The sequence below is a fragment of the Leptopilina boulardi genome, unplaced genomic scaffold (assembly GCF_019393585.1).
Source record: "Leptopilina boulardi isolate dan_hultmark-lab unplaced genomic scaffold, ZJU_Lbou_2.1 LbouV2_1, whole genome shotgun sequence".
Classification (NCBI taxonomy): domain Eukaryota; kingdom Metazoa; phylum Arthropoda; class Insecta; order Hymenoptera; family Figitidae; genus Leptopilina; species Leptopilina boulardi.
Genome location: NW_026137640.1, coordinates 1,595,412 through 1,615,547, shown reverse-complemented (window position 1 = coordinate 1,615,547; position 20,136 = coordinate 1,595,412). Strand labels below are relative to the sequence as shown.

The following is a 20,136-nucleotide window of genomic DNA, read 5'->3' as shown; positions in this document are numbered from 1 at the left end:
TAATGTTTTCTTTTATTTATTTTCAAGACCTGAAACTGAATTTCAAGTTTGCAGATAGACAATCTCTATTTTCTCAGAATGTTCCATTTCTCATTTTTTTTTTTTTTTAGAGATGAGGAAAATGAAATGCTTTTCATCAACTTCTGCGTTAATTTTTCTCTTCAATATTATTTTCATTATTATTAATTATTATTAATTATTAATATTTTCTTATTATTTACACAAATATTAGAAAAAAAGTAAATTTTATTTTTTTATTTTCGTAAAAATTAGAAATGCGATAAATTTTATCATTTCACGTATTTAATGACAAGTTCAATTTATTATCTTTTTTTTTTTTTTGGAAAATACGAATGAAATTTTTTGAAAAAAAAAAATAATTTACATTCATTATTATTAATGGATGACATTTTTTTTTTAAATGCCTCGTGTGTCCTGAAGACTATTTTCAACGACTCCTGGCATAGATTTTCCAAAAAATTTGATGTGCTTTAAAAATAGAATTTAGAAAATCTAAAATTATTTTACGAAATGTCTTAATGTTTAATATTAAAAGGAATTTTAATAATATTAGATTTTGCAATGTTTTTTTGTTTTACTCTCTTTCTCTTTTGTATATATATATTCATATGTTTCAATATATATATATATATATATTATAAATTTCGTCTGTTAGAATTAGTTTTTAAAATATTACGAAAATATAGTGTAAACACAATTACAATATATTGTAATTGGACAATTGCCAAATAGTTAAAAATTGCATAGTCTAGGAAATTTTCTATATAAAAAAAAAATTATAGAAAAATCTATCGATAATTGGAGAAATTTTTTTTATTCTTTTTTGGATAAATAATTTTACTGTTAAAATTTCATTATTAGAGTAAATTTAATTATTTTAATTCAATATTAGTAATAATAATAATTATAGAAAAATTTGTAAATAATAATAATAATAATAATAATAATATGGATAATTATAATTTCAAATGAGTGTGAATTCGATTGTTAATAAAAATTTTATTCCTCTAATCATATATATAAATGAGACAAAAAAAAATGTTAGATAAAATTTTTTGAATTGTAAATTCAATAATTGAGCAAATAAATATAAATAATCAGTGGCGGTTTTTGAAGAGAGAAATATTTACTTGGCACTATTAACCTTTTTCCACGGAGTGATATTTTTATCATTCAAGTTAATATGTATATATAAGTGTGTATGTGTGCGGGGCAAGTCATTCAGAATACCATCAGTCAGTACTTGAATAATTTCTCTGCTTTAGGAACCGCGGCCTTTTAACTCGCAATCGTTTATGACGCGAATCGTTGATAAGCAAAGTTTAAAACAGTAGCCGGTGTTTTGTGTGTGAGTTTTTGTATACATATAAATAAAGTGTTTCTCTGCTGTTTAGTGCACTGATGACAGTGAAGGTGATTATATGCAAAAAATAAAAAAAAAAACCGATAATATATTAAATTGTGTGTTGTGTGTCCATGAGACAAGGATATAATTTCCGAGGATTACTTATATTGATATAGTGGATTTTTACTCTCACAATTATCTCAGGTGAGATTATTTTACAGGACGTTTTTTACATTTTTTTTTTTTTTTTTTTTTTAATTTGCCTATTTTCAGGCTTCGAATTTTACGAATTTTTTTTTGACTTGTTTTTATAAATTAAAATTAAAAAATAATTAATTATTATTTTATTTATTTTAACAAAACACCCATGACTCTTTTTTCGTAAAAACTGTTCAAAAAGTTACACTGAAAAAAAATTCATTTGATACAAATAATCGGTTATTTGACTATTATCAAATAAATATTTCAAATAATTATTATTTGAGATGGTATTTGTTTCAAATACAGAAATTATTGGTTCAAATACAATTTAATTTTTTAAAAAATTATTTTTTGATAAATTGAAATTTTTTTAAATTGGAAATTTATAGCTCAATTTTGAAAATTAGTTCAATTTTGAAAATTGCTTGATTAAAAAAAAAATTATAAGGTTTGATCTCTTGTTGGATAATTTTTTTTTTTTGCTCTTTTTTGTTATGGGGGAAAATTATTATTTGTTACCGCTTGTTGCGGATGCAGTTGATACCAAAATGGATACAAATAAAATAGAACTCATTACGTGAGAAGGATTCACGCAGCGAAGTGCAAAGTAGGAATAAAAACGAATGTAACGGTCACTGAAACCATTCACGATGATCCCGGTCCTCTTCGTGCGCGCGCGCGTTCTTTTAGTTTCCGGTTCCATCGCGCAAAGAGTGCTCAATCAAAGAATACATATACTTCTTATATATACCCCATTCGCTTATTATTGCTAAATTTGATTACACAAGAAAATGACGTTGTTTGCTCATATTTTATTGCCGGATAAAATTCTCTCTCTTTGAAATTGGCTCATTCTATACACGAAACCTCATATTTTTATATATCAAATAATGATAAGGAATGGGAAAAAAAAAATTTACTATTTTTTTTCTAGATAAAATTTTGTCGATTGCATTTTTTTTTTTAAATAACCAGGTTTTTTCTAACAGTTAAAAATTTAATTAAAAAATATCAGGGTGTCTACTAGTCCTGGAAGTCCTGGAAGTCCTGAAAATGTCTTTGAAAGTCCTGAAATTTTAATTTTTGTCTTTGAATTTTTTATATTTTGCTTTTAAATTTTCAAAAATTTATAATTTTGTCAATCAAGTTAAAAAAAATTCATTAAATAAGTAAAATGAAAATTTACTTAAGTGATACTTTTTTAATAATTTATGAAAATAATAGTCAAAACTAAAAATTTTTTTATTCCTTAAGGTCATCCAATTTAATGTCCTGGAAAAATAAGAAATTTGTCCTGGAAAGTTCTGAAAAAGTCCTGAAATATTAATTCAGATTTTTAGTAGACACCCTGAATATTTTTTTAAATTGTTTTTTTTTTAGTAATTGAATTTTTTTTTAAATATTTTATTCTCTTTTTTTTTTTTTTTTTTTTTTTTCTTCTAAAGATGAAGATGAAGTATTTAGAACTTGAAACGAAATCAACTATAACAAGACTAATTCAGACGTGACACAAACTCGTCACTACCGTTTTTCATTGTTGGTAATTTGCACCGTGATGAAAGCAAATGATAAATGACATCGAGATCAAAATCAGGCCGGATTCCGCAAATATTCTGATATATTGTGTATAAGAAAAACACACGAGAAATAGAGCAAGGCTTATAATTTTTAATTTTCATCTTTCACTTTTTTTTTCCATTCCGCGACAATATTGATTATTTTAAATTGAATTTCATATATCAAAAAATTTATAAAATATTCATATTGATATATCATTAAAGAAAATTGAATCTAATTATCATTTCTATAAAATGTAATAATTTAATAATTTTAAAATAATTTACAATAATAATAATACAAATTTATAATATTTATAAGTATAGGAGAAAGTTGAATATAGCTTTTGAAATTTAGTTTCATGAAACGAAATTTTAATAATATAGATTATTGATAAATTTCAATTTTGTATTTGCATTTGTTTATTATTTGTTATATGGTTTTTTAATCCAAAACATTTATAAAAAATTTTTTTTTTTTATTTAAAAGATAATATTTTATGTGAAATCGAAAATATATATAATTTTGCATTGAAATCAATAATTCAATTGTATAAGGAATGGAGAAAATAAAATTAGATAATTCGTTAAGGGAATCATTATTGTCATAGATCGGAAATTTCCTAACAAGTATCGTTCCGCTAGAAAATATCCGTCTCAAAATAATATATACTTGTGACAGTTGCACCTATTTTTTTTTCTTGATATCCCTCTCTCTCTCTCTCTGTTTCTTTCATTTTTTTCCTTTCACTTTCGATTTTCCATTTCATAATACATGACTGGAGAGAATAAATTCTAATTTTTTCAAATCTCATTCTTTGTTACCGCGCGGCTTCTTTTTTTCTTTTTTTTTGTTAAATTCAAATTTTTCACTATGGATACATTCATGCGTGAAAAATCACTTTATTTATATCTTTTAAGTATATAATTTATTTTGCATTCAGAAAATTTTCACCGAAAAAATGAGGAATTTTTATTTGAACCAAATAATTTTTTATTTGAATCAAAATAAACTGTATTTGAATCTATAAAAAATCATTAGTTAAAATTTTAAAGAATTTTATTATTTTTCAGGCGAATTTTTATTTTTCGAATTAATATATTTAAAGGAATTTCTTTTTAAATAAATTTTTACTTAACAGAATTTTTATTTGTCCGAAATTTCAAATAGCCGAACAAGCAATCGACGCAGAAAGATTTCAGCGCGTGATGTTTAAAAATACACCAATCAAATGTTTGTTCGGACATTTGCAAATTTCTGAATAAAAATAAAAAATTCGTTGCCTAAAAATTTTGCTAATTAAAAATTTATGAAAAAAGAAATTCGTACAAATGTTAATTAAAAAAAAAAGGAAAATTGTAACTAATTATTTTTATATGGGATAATCATGCGGCCAATTATTATTTAATATAAACAAATATTTATTTTGATTTAAATAATAATTATTTAGTAGAAAAATAAATATATTTATTTGGAATAATAATAAAGTAGCCGATTATTATTAATAAAATAAATTTATTTTTATTATAAATGAAGTTTTATTTTTTTATGAGTCACATCGTCATTAGACTTGTGAATGCTCGCGGAACATATAAATATAAATTCACGTTTGAAAATTATTCGTATGAGTCAGAAAGCGAGAAAATTAATTAAACCGAAAGTGTTGACGGAGAATTTATATATATATTGTAACGCCAAAAAGAGAATACATATATATGTTTGAAAAATTATTATTTATGCGTTACTCAAAAATATGTAACTTGATTTGGGCATGTAGCAAATTTTAAAATAATTTATTTCAACGTCCACCTGGTTGACCTATTACCTACTACTGCCTCTCTCATCATATTGATGACATGAAAAACAGCGTGTTGGTATATATATATATATATATATATACCATGCGTCCTTTATACGGAGAGGAGAGTTAATAATGGGTCGACACGTGCTTTATTCATGCGTCGCTGAGCATGACGTACGTGTAACACAATGATTCGAAATATAACGTATATATATATATACGGAGACGAGTACAATGGTCTTGCCTGAAGTATATGGATATATTGGCTATTCTCGATGCGCGGTCCAATCGCGACAAACGGAAAATAGCCAACGGAAATACAATGTCGACGACATATAGTCGACACAAGGATAAACAGGTGTTATAAATTGCTTTAAAGCCATTTTATCCAATATTTCTGCTGACTGGAATTTATTGTGCAAGTTTTTTTGACAAATGCAACAAATAAATTTCACTGCTATTTTTTTTTTTAGACATTTAATTTGAAAATACATTTTTCAAATTAGATTGACGAGGGCTTGTTCCATAAAAATTACTATAGAATTTTTTTTTTTTTTTTTTTAAATTGGAATTTTATAGGAATTTTTTATTAAAATGCATTTTTAGGTACGAAATTTTTATTTTTAATTTTACAGAATCTTTTTAATGAACTTTTTATTTAAAAAAAAGAATTAATTAGGTCGAATTTTAATTTAGCAGAATTTTCATTTAACGGAATTGTTTGGAATTTAGGAATTTTTTAATGCGCCGGGATTTCTAATTGGCCGAATGTTCATTTGTCCGAAATTGAAAATGACTGAAAAACAATCGATTTTTAGAATAAACCAATCTCAATTTTATTGGTATTAATTAAGCTCGATTTTTAGAGCCTATAATCTGTTGATTGTTTTTTCAGCTGTTTGCAATTTCGGAGAAATAAAAATTCGGACAAATGAAGATTTAAACGAATTAGAAATTCTGGTATAATACAAAATTTTAAAATTAATATTGTCACAAATTCGTTTACATAAATTGTCATTCGACCTAATTCGGTCTCTAATATCTATAAAAAGGAAAAATACACCTGTAGTGTGATAATAAGCATGAAATATTAATTATATCACGTTAATCAATATTTCAGAAAGAAAATTAAAATTATACTCTTAATTAAAAAAAAAGGCTTTATTAAAGAATTTTTTTATTTTTAATTTTTTTAAAGAGAAAATCAGTGATTAATGTCACAATTTTTTTTCTTAAAAATATTCTTGTAGAATTTTCTAAATCTTTGATGTATAATTGAAAAAATATCTTTTTATCTTTTTTTTTTATTTCGAAAGGGATCCACTTCTCAGTCTTATCAAAATAGAGTTTTAGGAGCAATTAAAGTTGATATAGAAATGTATTTCTGTCAAAAAAAAAAGATTTGATTTGAAATTTTCTATTTTTTTTTCTTCAAAAAATTGTGTGATTATATCTGGTGTGCAAAAGGTTAACGAGTTAGTGTGTTATAAAGAAAATATAGTTTGTTCATATACTAAGAAGTGGAGCGTGAAATTCAAAGTGGCGGTCATGATAATTATAGGATCTTTGAGATTTAAAAAAGCTGAATGACATTGAACTAGTCAAGAAAAATCAAAATGTAGAGTAGGTTAGAAAATATATTCAAAGATTTCAAAAATTCCAAATCTGTTTTTTTTTTTCCTCTTCTCATTAAAATTTGACAAGACTCGTTTGCTTAAGATCTACGTGAAATTTTGTTTTTCATTTTTTAAAAATAAAAATTGATTTTGAAAGAATATACTTCCGTAATTATATTTTTGGATTCTTTGAGATTTTTAGTTATTTCTTCGAAAATAATTTTTATTTATTTTTTCTTTATAAAATTATTTGAGACATTTTTTTTAATATGGATTTCTAAATAAAGAAGACAAGAAATAGTTATTCATATTCCAGACATTTACTATGCGAATAGTGTTTCAAGTAGCAGTTTAGTCATGCATTCGTGATTTAAATCACGTTTTCGTATAATATATGGATTACATGGTGAAATTTATGGTTGAATATAGTGACTACAAAATTTATTTGTTGCACTGTTTAAAATTTCATCAGTTTCAATAATCGATATATATATAAAATATAGAATGATTATATTTTTTTCGAGAAACAAAACAAAAATATAATTAGGTAAAAAATATTCTGTTTTTTTGCAAAGATAATAATTTTTCCAACTATATATATTCTAACAGAGAGGATGTAGACATTACATTTTCTTATTACATCTTAGTGCCCCCGAGAGTCATAAGGTCGTTTCCTAAATCACTTTGGAATGACAGAGACATTTAAGAATTGTTTGTCTACGCCTTGGGAACATTTTTCCTATATGGTCTCTCTTGCGAGAGTATATCGGATTTCACGTCTGATTTCATATATATATATATCCATTCTTAATCCGGTTTCTCATCTCAAATTATTATGGCTGTATTGTGTATATGTGTGTATATAGATTCTAATCCGAGAGACGAAGTGATCGTCATGACCCTTAGGATAGGCTTTCCACTTGATTCTGACGTCGTCATTGATCTATAGATATATAGGTTCACATTGCCACTATATAAACTGACGTAATTGTGCCTACATATAACATTTTGTTCATAATGCCTTTGCGCAGAACGTTCCGTAAAATGTCATACATTTGTCCTATTTCCGCTCTCATAATCAGGTGTTTGCTCTTCTAAGATTTATCTAATAAAAAAAAATTTTATTAGAAAAAAGTGTCTAAAACATGTTTTTTTATATTCAATAATAAAAATATTTAAAAATTATTCAAAAGAAAGTAGTAAAAATGGAAAAATTAATTAAGGAACGAAACTAGAATAGGAGATAGAAAGTGGTCAGGTGGTTAGGTTATTCGACTTGTGAGCCTAGTATCGAGGGTTCAATTCCCGACGTCTAGATTTTTTTTTTATAAAGAAACGAGTATTACTTATCACTATTATTTTTAATATTTTTATTATTGTTATTATTATTTTTTTTCATTTTATTTTTTATTTTTTTTTTGATTTTATGGATATGATTATTCCTTTAGCAGTTGATGGTGACTAAATAAAAATATGTGGTTCACTGTAACAAAAAGAAAATCAATTTGCATAGATATTTGTTCATCGTGTTATTGAGTGAAAACTAATTTGCGTGATTGCGAAAGAAGAGTGCGTTCATAAAAAAAAAGTGTTACAACACGTGACTTGCAATGACCAATACCATTATAATGATATTTATGATCCATCTACCGGATCCAAATTTCTTTATGGGTCCTCACGCGGCAGGCAAATACGTATATAATGTACCTTTTATATATATATATATATGTATAATAGACACGCGCTCTCGGAAACGTTTGGCGAATCACAAAACACCTGCATTAATTTCATATGTGAGATGGCAAATTTATATTTTTCTTTTTACATTTAGAAAGTTCATTAATCATTTTTTTTTTTTTTTTTTTGGTGAACTTTGATCTTTTGATAACCATATCATCCCAGAGGGCATATATGTCTGATCAATCATTATTTAATTTACATCCACTTTCCTAGACCAATACAAGTTTTTTTTTTACACGCACCTTGAAAGAGAAACTTATTATTTGATTTCGATTTTTTAAATAAAAAATAAATCTAATTTTTTTTTTAATTTTTCGTGATTTCCATAATTTTTATTTAAAAATGTATAAACTAAATTGCTATCATGTAACAAAGTTTTCGTGCGCATAATAAGATTTATATAGAATGAGTTTTATTTTATGTGAGACACATACAGAGAGAAATAAAATGATTTCTAAAATCTTTTATTGAATATATATATATATATATATATATATATATATATATATATATATATAGTATATAGACCGTCGAATGCGGAACTAATTCGATAAGGCGGAAAACCGCAAGTACAGAAAACCGCCGTTTGTGGTCCAATTTATTTCGAAACTTTCATATATGACAATCCCTATGAATTATTAATTAAATTGTACTATATATGTTTTTTTTTTATTTATTTATACATACGTAATACATTATTTATTTGATTAGTTTTATTTTAACTTGACTTTTTATAGTTTAATTTTATATTTTAATATTTTTTATTTATATTTTAAAATATTTTTTTAATTTTTTAATATATATTTTTTAACTTTTTATTTATATTTTTATATTTTTTTAATTTTTATTTATTTTTTTTATATATTTTTTCAATTTTTAAAATATTTTTTCATATATTTTTAAAATACTTTTTTTATATAATTTTTTAAATTTTTTATTTATTTTTTTTAGTTTTAAATATTTTTTTATAATTTTTTTTATATTTTTTTATATTTTTAAATATTTTTAAATATATTTTTTTATATTTTTTAATTTTTAAAATACTTTCAATATATTTTTTTAATTTTTTAAATATGTTTTTTTATATTTTTTTTAACTATTTTAAAATATTTTTTAAATATTTTTTTTTTTATACAATATTTGTCGCTGATATCATTTTATAACTGTTTATAACGTGTAAATTTACAAAAAAATATGTTACTTTATTGTGACAATCCCAGTATTTCTCTAAACTAACTGGGAGTTCATATTAAAATTATAGGTAACTTGAAACCTCTACCTCAGTGGCACTAAATTTTACTTCATAGAGAGACAGAACTTCTGGTTTTATACCAGAGAGGCTCTCGCAGTGATGCGCTCTCATATACAAAGTAATGCAGAAATCTGACATTTAATATATGCGCGCAGTTATTTTAGTTTACGATTCCCAATTCAAACATTAGTTTATATTTTTATCGTGCACGAATAAAATATTGAAAATTATTACAATTTTTTTTCAGTAATAATATATAATTCTATTTTTCAAATTTTTTTTTTTTTTTTCATCAGAATTTTTATTTCACTAAATTTACTCTTGACCGAATTTGACCGAATTTTTAATCAAATTTACAATTATAAACACAATTCGGTTGAATTTATGATATAATTACATTTCAGTATAATAATAATAAATAATGAATAAAAACAAAAAAAAAATTACTGACAACGCAATGTAAGACAACTTAATTAGGGAATATATAAACAGTTAATTAAATTTAATTAAACTAGCATTGATAATTATAATTATAAAAATGCGAAAAGGCAAAAATGAAGAAAGAAAGAAAAAAAAAAAAGTATTGAAAATTTCCTCAGAAACTTAAAGAGATGAGATAGAAATCAGATTATATTTTAAAGGAGTCGTGATAAATTAGCTATGCCTAAGATTTGTACTTTAATGACGTACGTGTTTCCAACTAAATCGCTAAGAAATCGGGAAAGTTTCTCATATAAACCCACGTTGCGTCTACGAAGATATTATCGTGCTTCCCCGCTAAATTTAACCACGCGCTTGATCGTCTCGTAATTCGTTTTCTCGTATATATAGACATACATACATCTTGAAAAGTAATACGATGTTTTCTGAATTTCGATTCAAAATTATGAAAAAAAAAAAAAAAATAATAATGAAAAAAAAAATTACTCCCTGTGGAAATTATCTTTCTTCACCGCGGCTTTGATCGATCAAACGCGTTTAATCTCAAATAAAATTTCCAATATATATATACGATAAAAATTTTGGCCTTAGAAGATGATTAACGTCAAAATGATCAAAGAAATCGTTGAACCCAAAAAAATTTTTTTTATATAAATAGTTTGATTATGGAAAAAAAATTAATTTAAAAATAAAATATAAAATTTGCAAGAAGATAAATTTTGTCCTGGTCAAAATGATCAGTGACATTTACTCGGGGGTTATTTTTATAATCGTTTTATATTTGTTATTGACATTTTGTCTTATCGAAATAATTTTTTTTTAAATTTAAATTCTTTTTTTTTATAATTTTGATTATATAATAATTAGTATAGAAAAATTAGGTTTCAATTTTTTTTTTTTTTTTTTTTTTTTTTTTTTGAAGACAGTTTTAGTCGATTCAGCCGTTATTCGAATCCAATCGAAAGGAATCGGGACGCGTACGTGCAGGAGGATAACGAGCTGCTGCTGCTGCTACTGATGCTGCAGTAGTCGTCTTAAATTCGATGCCCTGCTATTTCACCTCCTGGACAGCTGCCACCTTCTTCTTCTTCCACTTGTTTTACTTCTTCTATATAAAGTTCTTCCTCCCCCTTTTCGCTTCAATGCGGAATTCTTGCCAAGATATACTCTCTCGCTTATATCCGCAGTCTGATCCTTTATATTCACAAAAAACAAGCAATTAACGTCTTCACAAAGTTTACCTCATCCTTTTGGAAAAAAAAGAAAGAAAAAATTGAAGTAGCTATATAATTTTTTTTTTTTTTAATGAAAACTTTATTACCTCGAAAGCTCACAACTTCCTTCGCGTATTGATTAATTTGCAATATTCTTTCCTTCGAAATTAGATTTGAACTTTATTTATTTTTTTCCTCAATTTAATTGATTTAATTATAAAATTTTTGGTCCTGGCCTCAGAGACAAAATAAATTTTTATATTTGGTTTAAATAAATTTTTATTTGCTTAAATAAATTTTTATTTGCTTTAAATAAAAATTTTATTTGCGCTAAATAAAATTTTATTTAAATAATTAATAAATTATTTAATATTAGTTATTAAAGCAAAAAAAAAAAAAAATAATAATTATTTTTGCGAATTAAAGACTTGCAAACAAATTTTAATTGACATGAAATTGTTATCAATGTTGAATTATCAATTGTTATCAGATAGTGCGATTAAAGCTTCGATATAGAAAGAAGACATAAAAAAAATTTATCTATTTTTTTTTCTTCTGAAGCAAACAAAATATATCATTTACTCTCTAAATTCTGAATTATTTAAAAATAATTTTTTTTTTTTTGTAAGGAAAGTTTTATTTGCAAGAAACTTTTTTTTTTTTTTTGCTTCTAACTTCTTGAGAGAAGTTATGTAACATATAATTAATTTGTATGGAAAAATTAAATGTTGAGAAATTATTTATTTAAAAACAAAAAAGATGAAAAAAAACTGGTGAATAATTCGGGAGAGGAAAGAGATTTATAAAAGACGGAAATTTATTGCCTTTCGTCCCAACCGCAAGTCTGATTTATGTCAGAAGGCGAGCACCTTTTGCCATTTTCCAAGATCTACCGCCACGATAATAAACTTAGAAAACCATTCCGTGAGACCGATTTTACTTATCACACTTTAAATTTTAAAACTATCACTAAAATTCACTCACAAGAAGTAAATTCTAATCTTTCATCATCACTATATGTATATGTATCTATCGCATATGTGTATCGTTGAGAAAATAATAATTTCAATAATAATTTTCCAATTATTTGCAAAACATTGTCAAATGATTCGGTTTTTTCGTTTATATACTCGCTTTTTTGTATTTTATTTTCTTTTATTTTCTTTATACTCATTTTTCTATTTTTTTATTCATCATCTTTTTATACACTGAAAAAAAAATTTATTTGATTCAAATAATCGATTAATTGACATTAAAGAAATATTTCCTTGAATCAAATAATTTTTATTTCAATTAATTAAATTTTATTTGTTTCAAATACGGTAATTATTGATTTAAAATACTAATTTATTAATTTTCAAAAATTATTTGATACAAATATTATTTAAAACAAAAATTATTTGATAAAAGTAAAAACACTTTTTCCTATAAATTTTAGTAATTAAATAATTTTATTAATTGAATTTAATTTTTCCTATTAATTAAATTTTCTTTAATTTTTTTTTTTGATTTTTTTTTTTTTTAAAGAGAATTTGATAAAAACTAAAATAAAGCGTAAATGCTTGTATTTAAAATATATATTTAACATGTCGAGTTATTGATGGAATGACCTTGGAAAAATGGTGGCAATTTGTGTCAGTAGCACTTTCGTCTAATCGTAAAATTGTAAATCGGTCTATCAGGTTTATTTATCAAACTTTTAATGAACTCTGATCTACATTATAGGGGCCAAAAGATATACTTATAAGAGAGCATCTTCTAGTAATATATTTGTATACACTTTAAAAATAGGTCATTGAGCTAATTTTTTTATCTACATATTTATAACACTTATTAATTAATTATTGTTAATTTTATGTGACAACAAAATTAATATTATTTAAAAATTTTTTTTTTTTAAATCGAATCCAAAAAATTTAATTTTTAGTAAAATTTTAAATATAGTTCTTCAACGAATTTTCAAACGTAAACTTTTTTTGTAGAATTGTTTATAATCTCTTTTTTTCAGAGAATATAGAAATTTCAAATTGAAAATAACAAATAAATTTAAAAAAAAAGAATATTAATAGTCTTCTGACACATTTTTTTTTAAATTAAACAAAATTATATTATAATAAAAATTAGGTATATTTTTTAAAATTATTATAATTAAAATTAGTAAATTATATTTAAATTAAAAAAATTTTTTTTCTAAATTTATTTACTTTTAAATAAAAATTGAAAAATCGCATTCTAATAAGAGAAATAAATTTTATCTCCAACTTTTGTTTCTGTTATATATTTGTGAGTTTTGAAGTGGAAACTAGAACGAAACTTTATCTGCAGAAATTTTCTATGGGAAGTGAAGCGCAAAGTTCACAAAAAGCTATAGCAGGTGTCACTCGATTTCTTGGCACCAGACTTGTCAGTTGCCGGAAATTATCGTGTCAGGTCATGTTTTAGAACGTGAGCTTCTCTCTCCCACGTACAAATTTTTTATCAAATCTTTTTTTAATAAAAAAAAAAAGAAAAAAAAAATTTCCCTCCAAAAAATTGAAAAGTTAAATTAATAAAAATTTTTTCTATCATTTAATTATTATTAATTGATTAAATAATTACATTAAATTATATTTTTTTTAATTTAAACTATTTAAAATGTTTATATATGGAAGAAAAGTATTATTACTTACTCCCTTCCTGTTTACGTCATATAAGACTTTTTCTCTGGAAAATATAATTCTTCTTCCTCTATAGTGATTTGGATTTATTTAATTGTAAATGTGCCAAGTGCATTTGTCATCCATTCAAAGGTAATCATATTTCAAAAAGTCGGAAGCAAGCTAGCGTTAACGTGAAGAATATTTTGTTTAACAGAGATACGAACTAGTTTATCGTATCATTTTGTCAATAATAATTGTCTCCTTTCTGTTCTCTGAAAATGAATTTTCAAAATTTAATTCCATTTTTTTTATAAACGATTCGATTTAATTTTTTCAAAATTAATATTTAAATGCAAAAAAAAAATTTGTTATTTTATTAAATATTTCAGATTATTTATAATTATATAATATTTACGATTATATAAATTGAAAACTATAATTAAAATTCTTAATTGAAGAGAATTTTTTCTCTTAAACAATTTTCCAGGCTAATTTTTGTGTTCACTGATGAGCTTTTAATATCATAATTTTATTCACTCTATATATACGCGTAATTATAGATAAAAGGGACTGTGAAAGTAAAATGTATTTAAAAAACTTGCGTAATAATACCCGTGTGGAAAAATTTCGGGGCGCTGGTAGGACGCTGGACAGACTGTCTAACGTCTCTATAGACCCAGGCCAGACGGTCTTGTCAAGCCCCCGATCAGAAATGGAACGAAAGTTCCATGATACGGTCTAGAGTTAGACAAGCTGGCCAGGTCTTGATAGTCGCGTTCAATAATTCTTAATAATAATAGTAATAATAATAATAATCCTATTAATATTACGTATTATTATATTTATAGATAAAATTAAAACAACATTAGTATTCATTAATAATATGATTTTAATTTACTAATAATAAGGAGATAAGTTGTACTGGAATCTTATAAGTCAAGACAACTTATCTCCTCATTTAATTATTATTAGTAATTTCAAAAAAAATTTATTATTATTTAATTAATTTAATCCGAAGTTTTTTACTATTTTTATATTATCACTTAAGATTAATTAACAACACCTGTGGAAATATCACCTAATCTAATTTGAAAAATCTCGCTCGCACTGGGCACCGAACCCACGACCTAACACTCGCAAACCTACTACGCTAACCACGGAGCCACGCTGGCTACTTGGCGACAATCTGTTAATACCGGTGATGTTTTTGGCTCGCCTTTATGCTAAATTCAAAATGTTTTTATCCTTAAATTATATATATATTTTTAATATAATTATAAAATTATTTCTATTTATATAAAAGCCATATCCATTGCCTTTATTGTTAATAATATTATAATATAATATATATATATTAATAATAATATTGTTTTTTACGTTATATTTATGATTTATCATCTCTATAATGTATCAAATAATAATTCTTTAATTATTACAATATTATAGGTATAATTCTAATGAATAATATTGAAATAATCCATAATAAAGATGTTTCAATAGACGTAGTCGAGTTCGTCTTATCTAGACCGTTTTTCAAGACTCAGGCCAGCGACTTTACAGCGCTACTTGACAAACGTATAGGTTATGGTCGTTTGCGGTTGTCAGTGTACTTTTATAGTTGTTGCACTTTTGTAAAATACTTTTGGGAAATACTTTTGCGAATTACTTTTGTAGTTGTGTACAAATATTTTTAAATAATATATTTTTTACAATTTTTACTAATAACAATTTAATATATTTTATAATTAGTAATTAATATTATTTAAATTAATATATATTGTACAACTGGATATGTCGAATTTGGGTGTAATAAATTTTAAATATATTTTTAGTTTTGTTAAAAACTACTTTTTAGTTTGAGGTTATGTTAATGGATATATAATATAAAAATAAATAAATTCGTGACAAAGTTTTTTCTTCGATTAAAAAAATAAATGTCAAAAATCTATAAAAAAACAAAGAATATTTTTATTGAAATTAACAGCAATATATAAATATAATTTAAATAATATTAATTACTAATTATAAAATATATTAAATTGTAATTAGTAAAAATTGTATTTTACAAAAAAAAGAATTTCACAAAAGTGCAACAACTATAAAAGTACACTGACAACCGCAAACGACCATAACCTATACGTTTGTCAAGTAGCGCTGTAAAGTCGCTGGCTTGAGTCTTGAAAAACGGTCTAGATAAGACGAACTCGACTACGTCCATTGAAACGCTTCTTAGCGAATAGCAAGACCGACTAGTTTAGACGGGCTTGCCTATGACTGGAAAGACTATTTCTAGACGCTAGACTTCCACAAAATTTTTCCACACGGGTATATGAAAGACCTTCTCTGTACTGATTTTTTTTTTTTAAAGGAAAAAAAAGAAAGGCACAAATCAAAAGAATTATCCCTTAAATTAAGTCTTTGTTAAACGTGAAAGTTTCATTACTTCACATAATATATTATTTCAACAGAATGACTGCAGTAATTTATCACTATATATTTTCAACTTCAACCTCAGATTTAGAAATATATTTTATAATGAAACATTTTTTTTTTTTTATTATTATTGGTTTTTTCTATAAATAGAATTTCGTAAAAAAAATTATGAATATTTAGTCATTTTTAAGTGTAAAAATTGTTATTTATTTAAATAATTAATTTGATTACTTTTAAAATTTTGCGCCATTATTTAAGTTGGTAGTATTTTCCAAGTTTCCTTTTTTTCAAATTTAGCGCCATTATTTAAGTTGGCAGTACCGTTGTTGTTGCTGTCAAAACACTTTTTCAATGTTTATAACCTAAACAAATATTTTATTATTTACACGATTACAAGTAATATGTTATTTGTATTAGATAATTATTATAGTTCATACAAAATTATTCACTATTTGACAATATTTTCCAGTTTTTTTTTTTAATTCTCAAAACACGTTTCAAGTGTTCACACCTTTTTTTATGTTTATAACCTAAAAAAGTGTTTAACGCTTTTACAAGTAATATGTTATTTGTATCAGGTATTTATTGTATTTCATCAAAAATTATTCACTATTTAACAATATTTTCCAGTTTTTTTTCTATTCTCAAAACACTTTCCCTTTTTCATGTTTATAACCTAAAAAAGTGTTTCACTCGGTTACAATATGTTATTTGTATCAGGTATTTATTTCATCCAAAATTATTCACTACTCAACAATATTTTCCAGTTTTTTTTTTCTATTCTCCAAAAATTAAATCGTCTAGTTTTCGATTCATTTGTCTGTCACTAAAGTATTTTTTCTACTTATATACAATCTGTGCCTGATAAAACAGACTTTTTCTACTTAGAGAATTAATTTTTATTTCTTTTTTTCACTTCAATGTGTTAATTTTTTTTTTTTTTACAGAAATAAAGATGAAATGTACGTTAAATTTAAAATTATACGACTGTGTTAATAATTCAAAGAATAATTTGTGGATATTAAAAAATTCGTATATTCAAATTGGTTGTCTTTTATATATATGACACACAATGTGACGTATTAATGTTGCAAGGGTTTTTATAGAGGCAACATATATGAGACTGCTACTTACGTCGTATTATATACATATACACCTTCAAGTCTGCTCCTCCTCATTTTCTTTGGTTTATATTTAGAAACTCGTGAATATATTGGTACACACAGGGTGATTCAAAAAATAATTTTTTTTTTTTTGCAAATATAAATATGAAAAAAAATTTTCTTTAAACATGAAAATTTTCTACATACTCGAATTTTATTAAAATTAACAATTTTGTCTGCCTTTTTTCTGAATTTAAAAAAAAAAAATAATTGAGTAAAGTTTTTAAATGGTCCAAAATACTTAAATTAATAAAATAAGGCAAAAATAAGTGCATTGAAAATATAGAAATTTAGTTTGAAAATTTTATTTTCATATGTGTTAATACCGTTATAATTTTTCAAACACCCTGTATATATTATAGAGCAAAAAAAAGTTTATACATCTCGCTGTTCTTTTTCATCTTGGAAAAAAAGTAAAAAAAAAAAAAAAAAAAAAAAAAACAAGAATTTTTTCCCCCTTTATTGTCAAGTCCGGATTCAGCATATAATTTATTTATCAAATAAATTTTACGCATAATCTGCCATTCATAATTTTATACAAATTATACCATTTCTATATCGCGTGAATCAAGTGAATTGATTTCTGAGAAAATATTTCTTTTAACTCCCTCCCGTGTAGAAAAATAAAATAAAACAATATTAAAAAAAATTTGAATTATAAAAGTATATAATTTTGTTAAATAATAATTTATTAGCTTATATTTGGAAAATTTTAATTTAACTCTTATATTTGAATATGAGAATTAAAAATATGTCTTAGAAAAAAAACAGTTTTAAATTGTTTTATATAATAAATTTTTTTTTTCATTACCTAGACCTCTGCTATTAGTGATAACATCCGTGGCGTGGGTCTTGTAACAAGGGTTAACCTAGGCAATGAGATGAACAATTATTAAGGTCGTTCTCTTGCACGTTATTTTTTTTTTCACGTGTATACGTGTTTGTGATACGCAACATATTTTTAAAAATAGATTTTCAATAATAATTTTTAAAAATATATACCAGTACTATAATATTATTTTAAAAATTAAAATAATATTAAATTTATAATTATTCTAAATTGAAAGAATATTACTCTAAATTGAGAAATAATTATTAATTCAAAAAATATATTATTTTAAAAAGAATTAATTGTTAATACAAGAATAATTGCATTTAAAAAAAAAGAAATTTATTAAGAAACCATTTTTCTTTTCAAAATTAATTTTATTCTTTTTAAAATGTTTATAAACATTTATAGAAAATTTATTAAAAAAATGTTTTGTATTTAAAATTTCCCTAATCTCCAAAAATTATATATTTTTTTTTTACTTACAAATGATTTATGGGAAAAACAATTCTAAATTTGAACTTTTCACAATATATATATATATTTTTTTTTCTTTTTTTATCATCACAGGAAAATCTTTTGACGTCAAACTTGACCTGTTATAATTCAATTCTAGTGTTAATAAACTTCAAGATTTCCCCATTCATTCATAAATTAGTTAAGAAATTATTAATGAATGTTTGAAATAAATAAATATGCTACATTTATTTTAAGGGACATATATATTTGGTTTTATAATATAATTATAGATTTTTTTTCTATAATTAAATAAAGTCGTTAATTATTAAAAGAATAAATTTCTATAAATGTTTAATGTAATATTTAAAAATATATAATATTTAAAATTATAAAAATATAAAATTTAATTTGACCGAAATTTGAAAAAAAAATGTCTCGGTATTAATTTCAGGGCATTAGTCTTCTCAATTTGCGTGATACAAGAAGAGTATCAACCCAGTTTCTCTATTATCACATTTTTTAAAAAGCCTTTTGAATGAAATTTGTAATGTCAGCAATATTTCATATCTTTAGAAAAAATTTTTTTCTTTTCTTGATTAGCTGTAATCAGCAGATTTTGTGTTAATTATTTATATCAATTTTTTTTTTTTTTTTTTTTGGTTTTTAAAATAGAAGTAATTAATTCTTTCATCTTTTTTTTACAGATAGGGCACGCTTCGCCTCCTCCTCCGACACCGGTTTCAATAACACCTACTACAACAATATCCACCGCCTGCGGTCAGTCTCTGCAGGATTCCCCACCTCGGGGTCCCCGCACTTTACTTTTGCGACGTAGCAAAAATGGCTTCGGATTTACCCTTCGACACTTTATCGTCTATCCGCCTGAGTCCTGTTACGTAAGTATATTTTTTTAAAAAAATAAATTTTTTCAAATTTCATTTAACAAAAAAAAAATTGCCTATATTTAACAAAAATTGAATTTTTATTCCATCGTATTTATATTAAATGGAATTTTCATATTCATTTAGAGGAATATTTTTCGAATTGAATTAAATTTAATTGAGATTTTTGGTAAAATAAAAAATTAATTGTTTTTTTTTCTTCGAAATTATAGATGTTACCGGGACACGAGCGGACCAAAATTGACGAGCCGATGGACACGATCTTCGTAAAACAGGTGCATTCAAATTCGCCAGCAGAAGAAGCAGGCCTCAGGACTGGTGATCGAGTTGTAGCTGTCGATGGAATTCCGACAAGAGGAGAGCAGTACGCGAGTGTTGTTCAACGTATTAGTCAAGCGAATCCATGGCTACGTCTCCTCGTTGTCTCTAAGGACGACGATATTTTGCAAAGGGTACAATTTTCTCTATTGTTAATTAAAATTGAATTTTTGTTTCTTTTACGATTTTTTTAAATTTAAATTTT

The 20,136-nt window shown here is 24.2% G+C and overlaps 1 protein-coding gene across 15 annotated transcripts in view; it reads left to right on the top strand.

Moving 5' to 3' along the window:
- LOC127276895 (uncharacterized) overlaps positions 1–20,136 on the top strand; it is a 65,827-nt gene that overhangs the window by 30,293 nt on the left and 15,398 nt on the right. For 10 of the 15 annotated variants that reach the window (XM_051298660.1, XM_051297839.1, XM_051298426.1 and 7 more), the window contains exons 3-4: positions 19,416–19,607; positions 19,826–20,065. In XM_051298660.1, coding sequence (XP_051154617.1) covers positions 19,416–19,607; positions 19,826–20,065 — 432 coding nt within the window. Of the gene's footprint in view, positions 1–1,286; positions 1,571–16,593; positions 16,657–19,415; positions 19,608–19,825; positions 20,066–20,136 lie in introns of those variants that run through there. The other 5 variants (XM_051298246.1, XM_051298157.1, XM_051298073.1 and 2 more) reach the window with 3 other exon arrangements.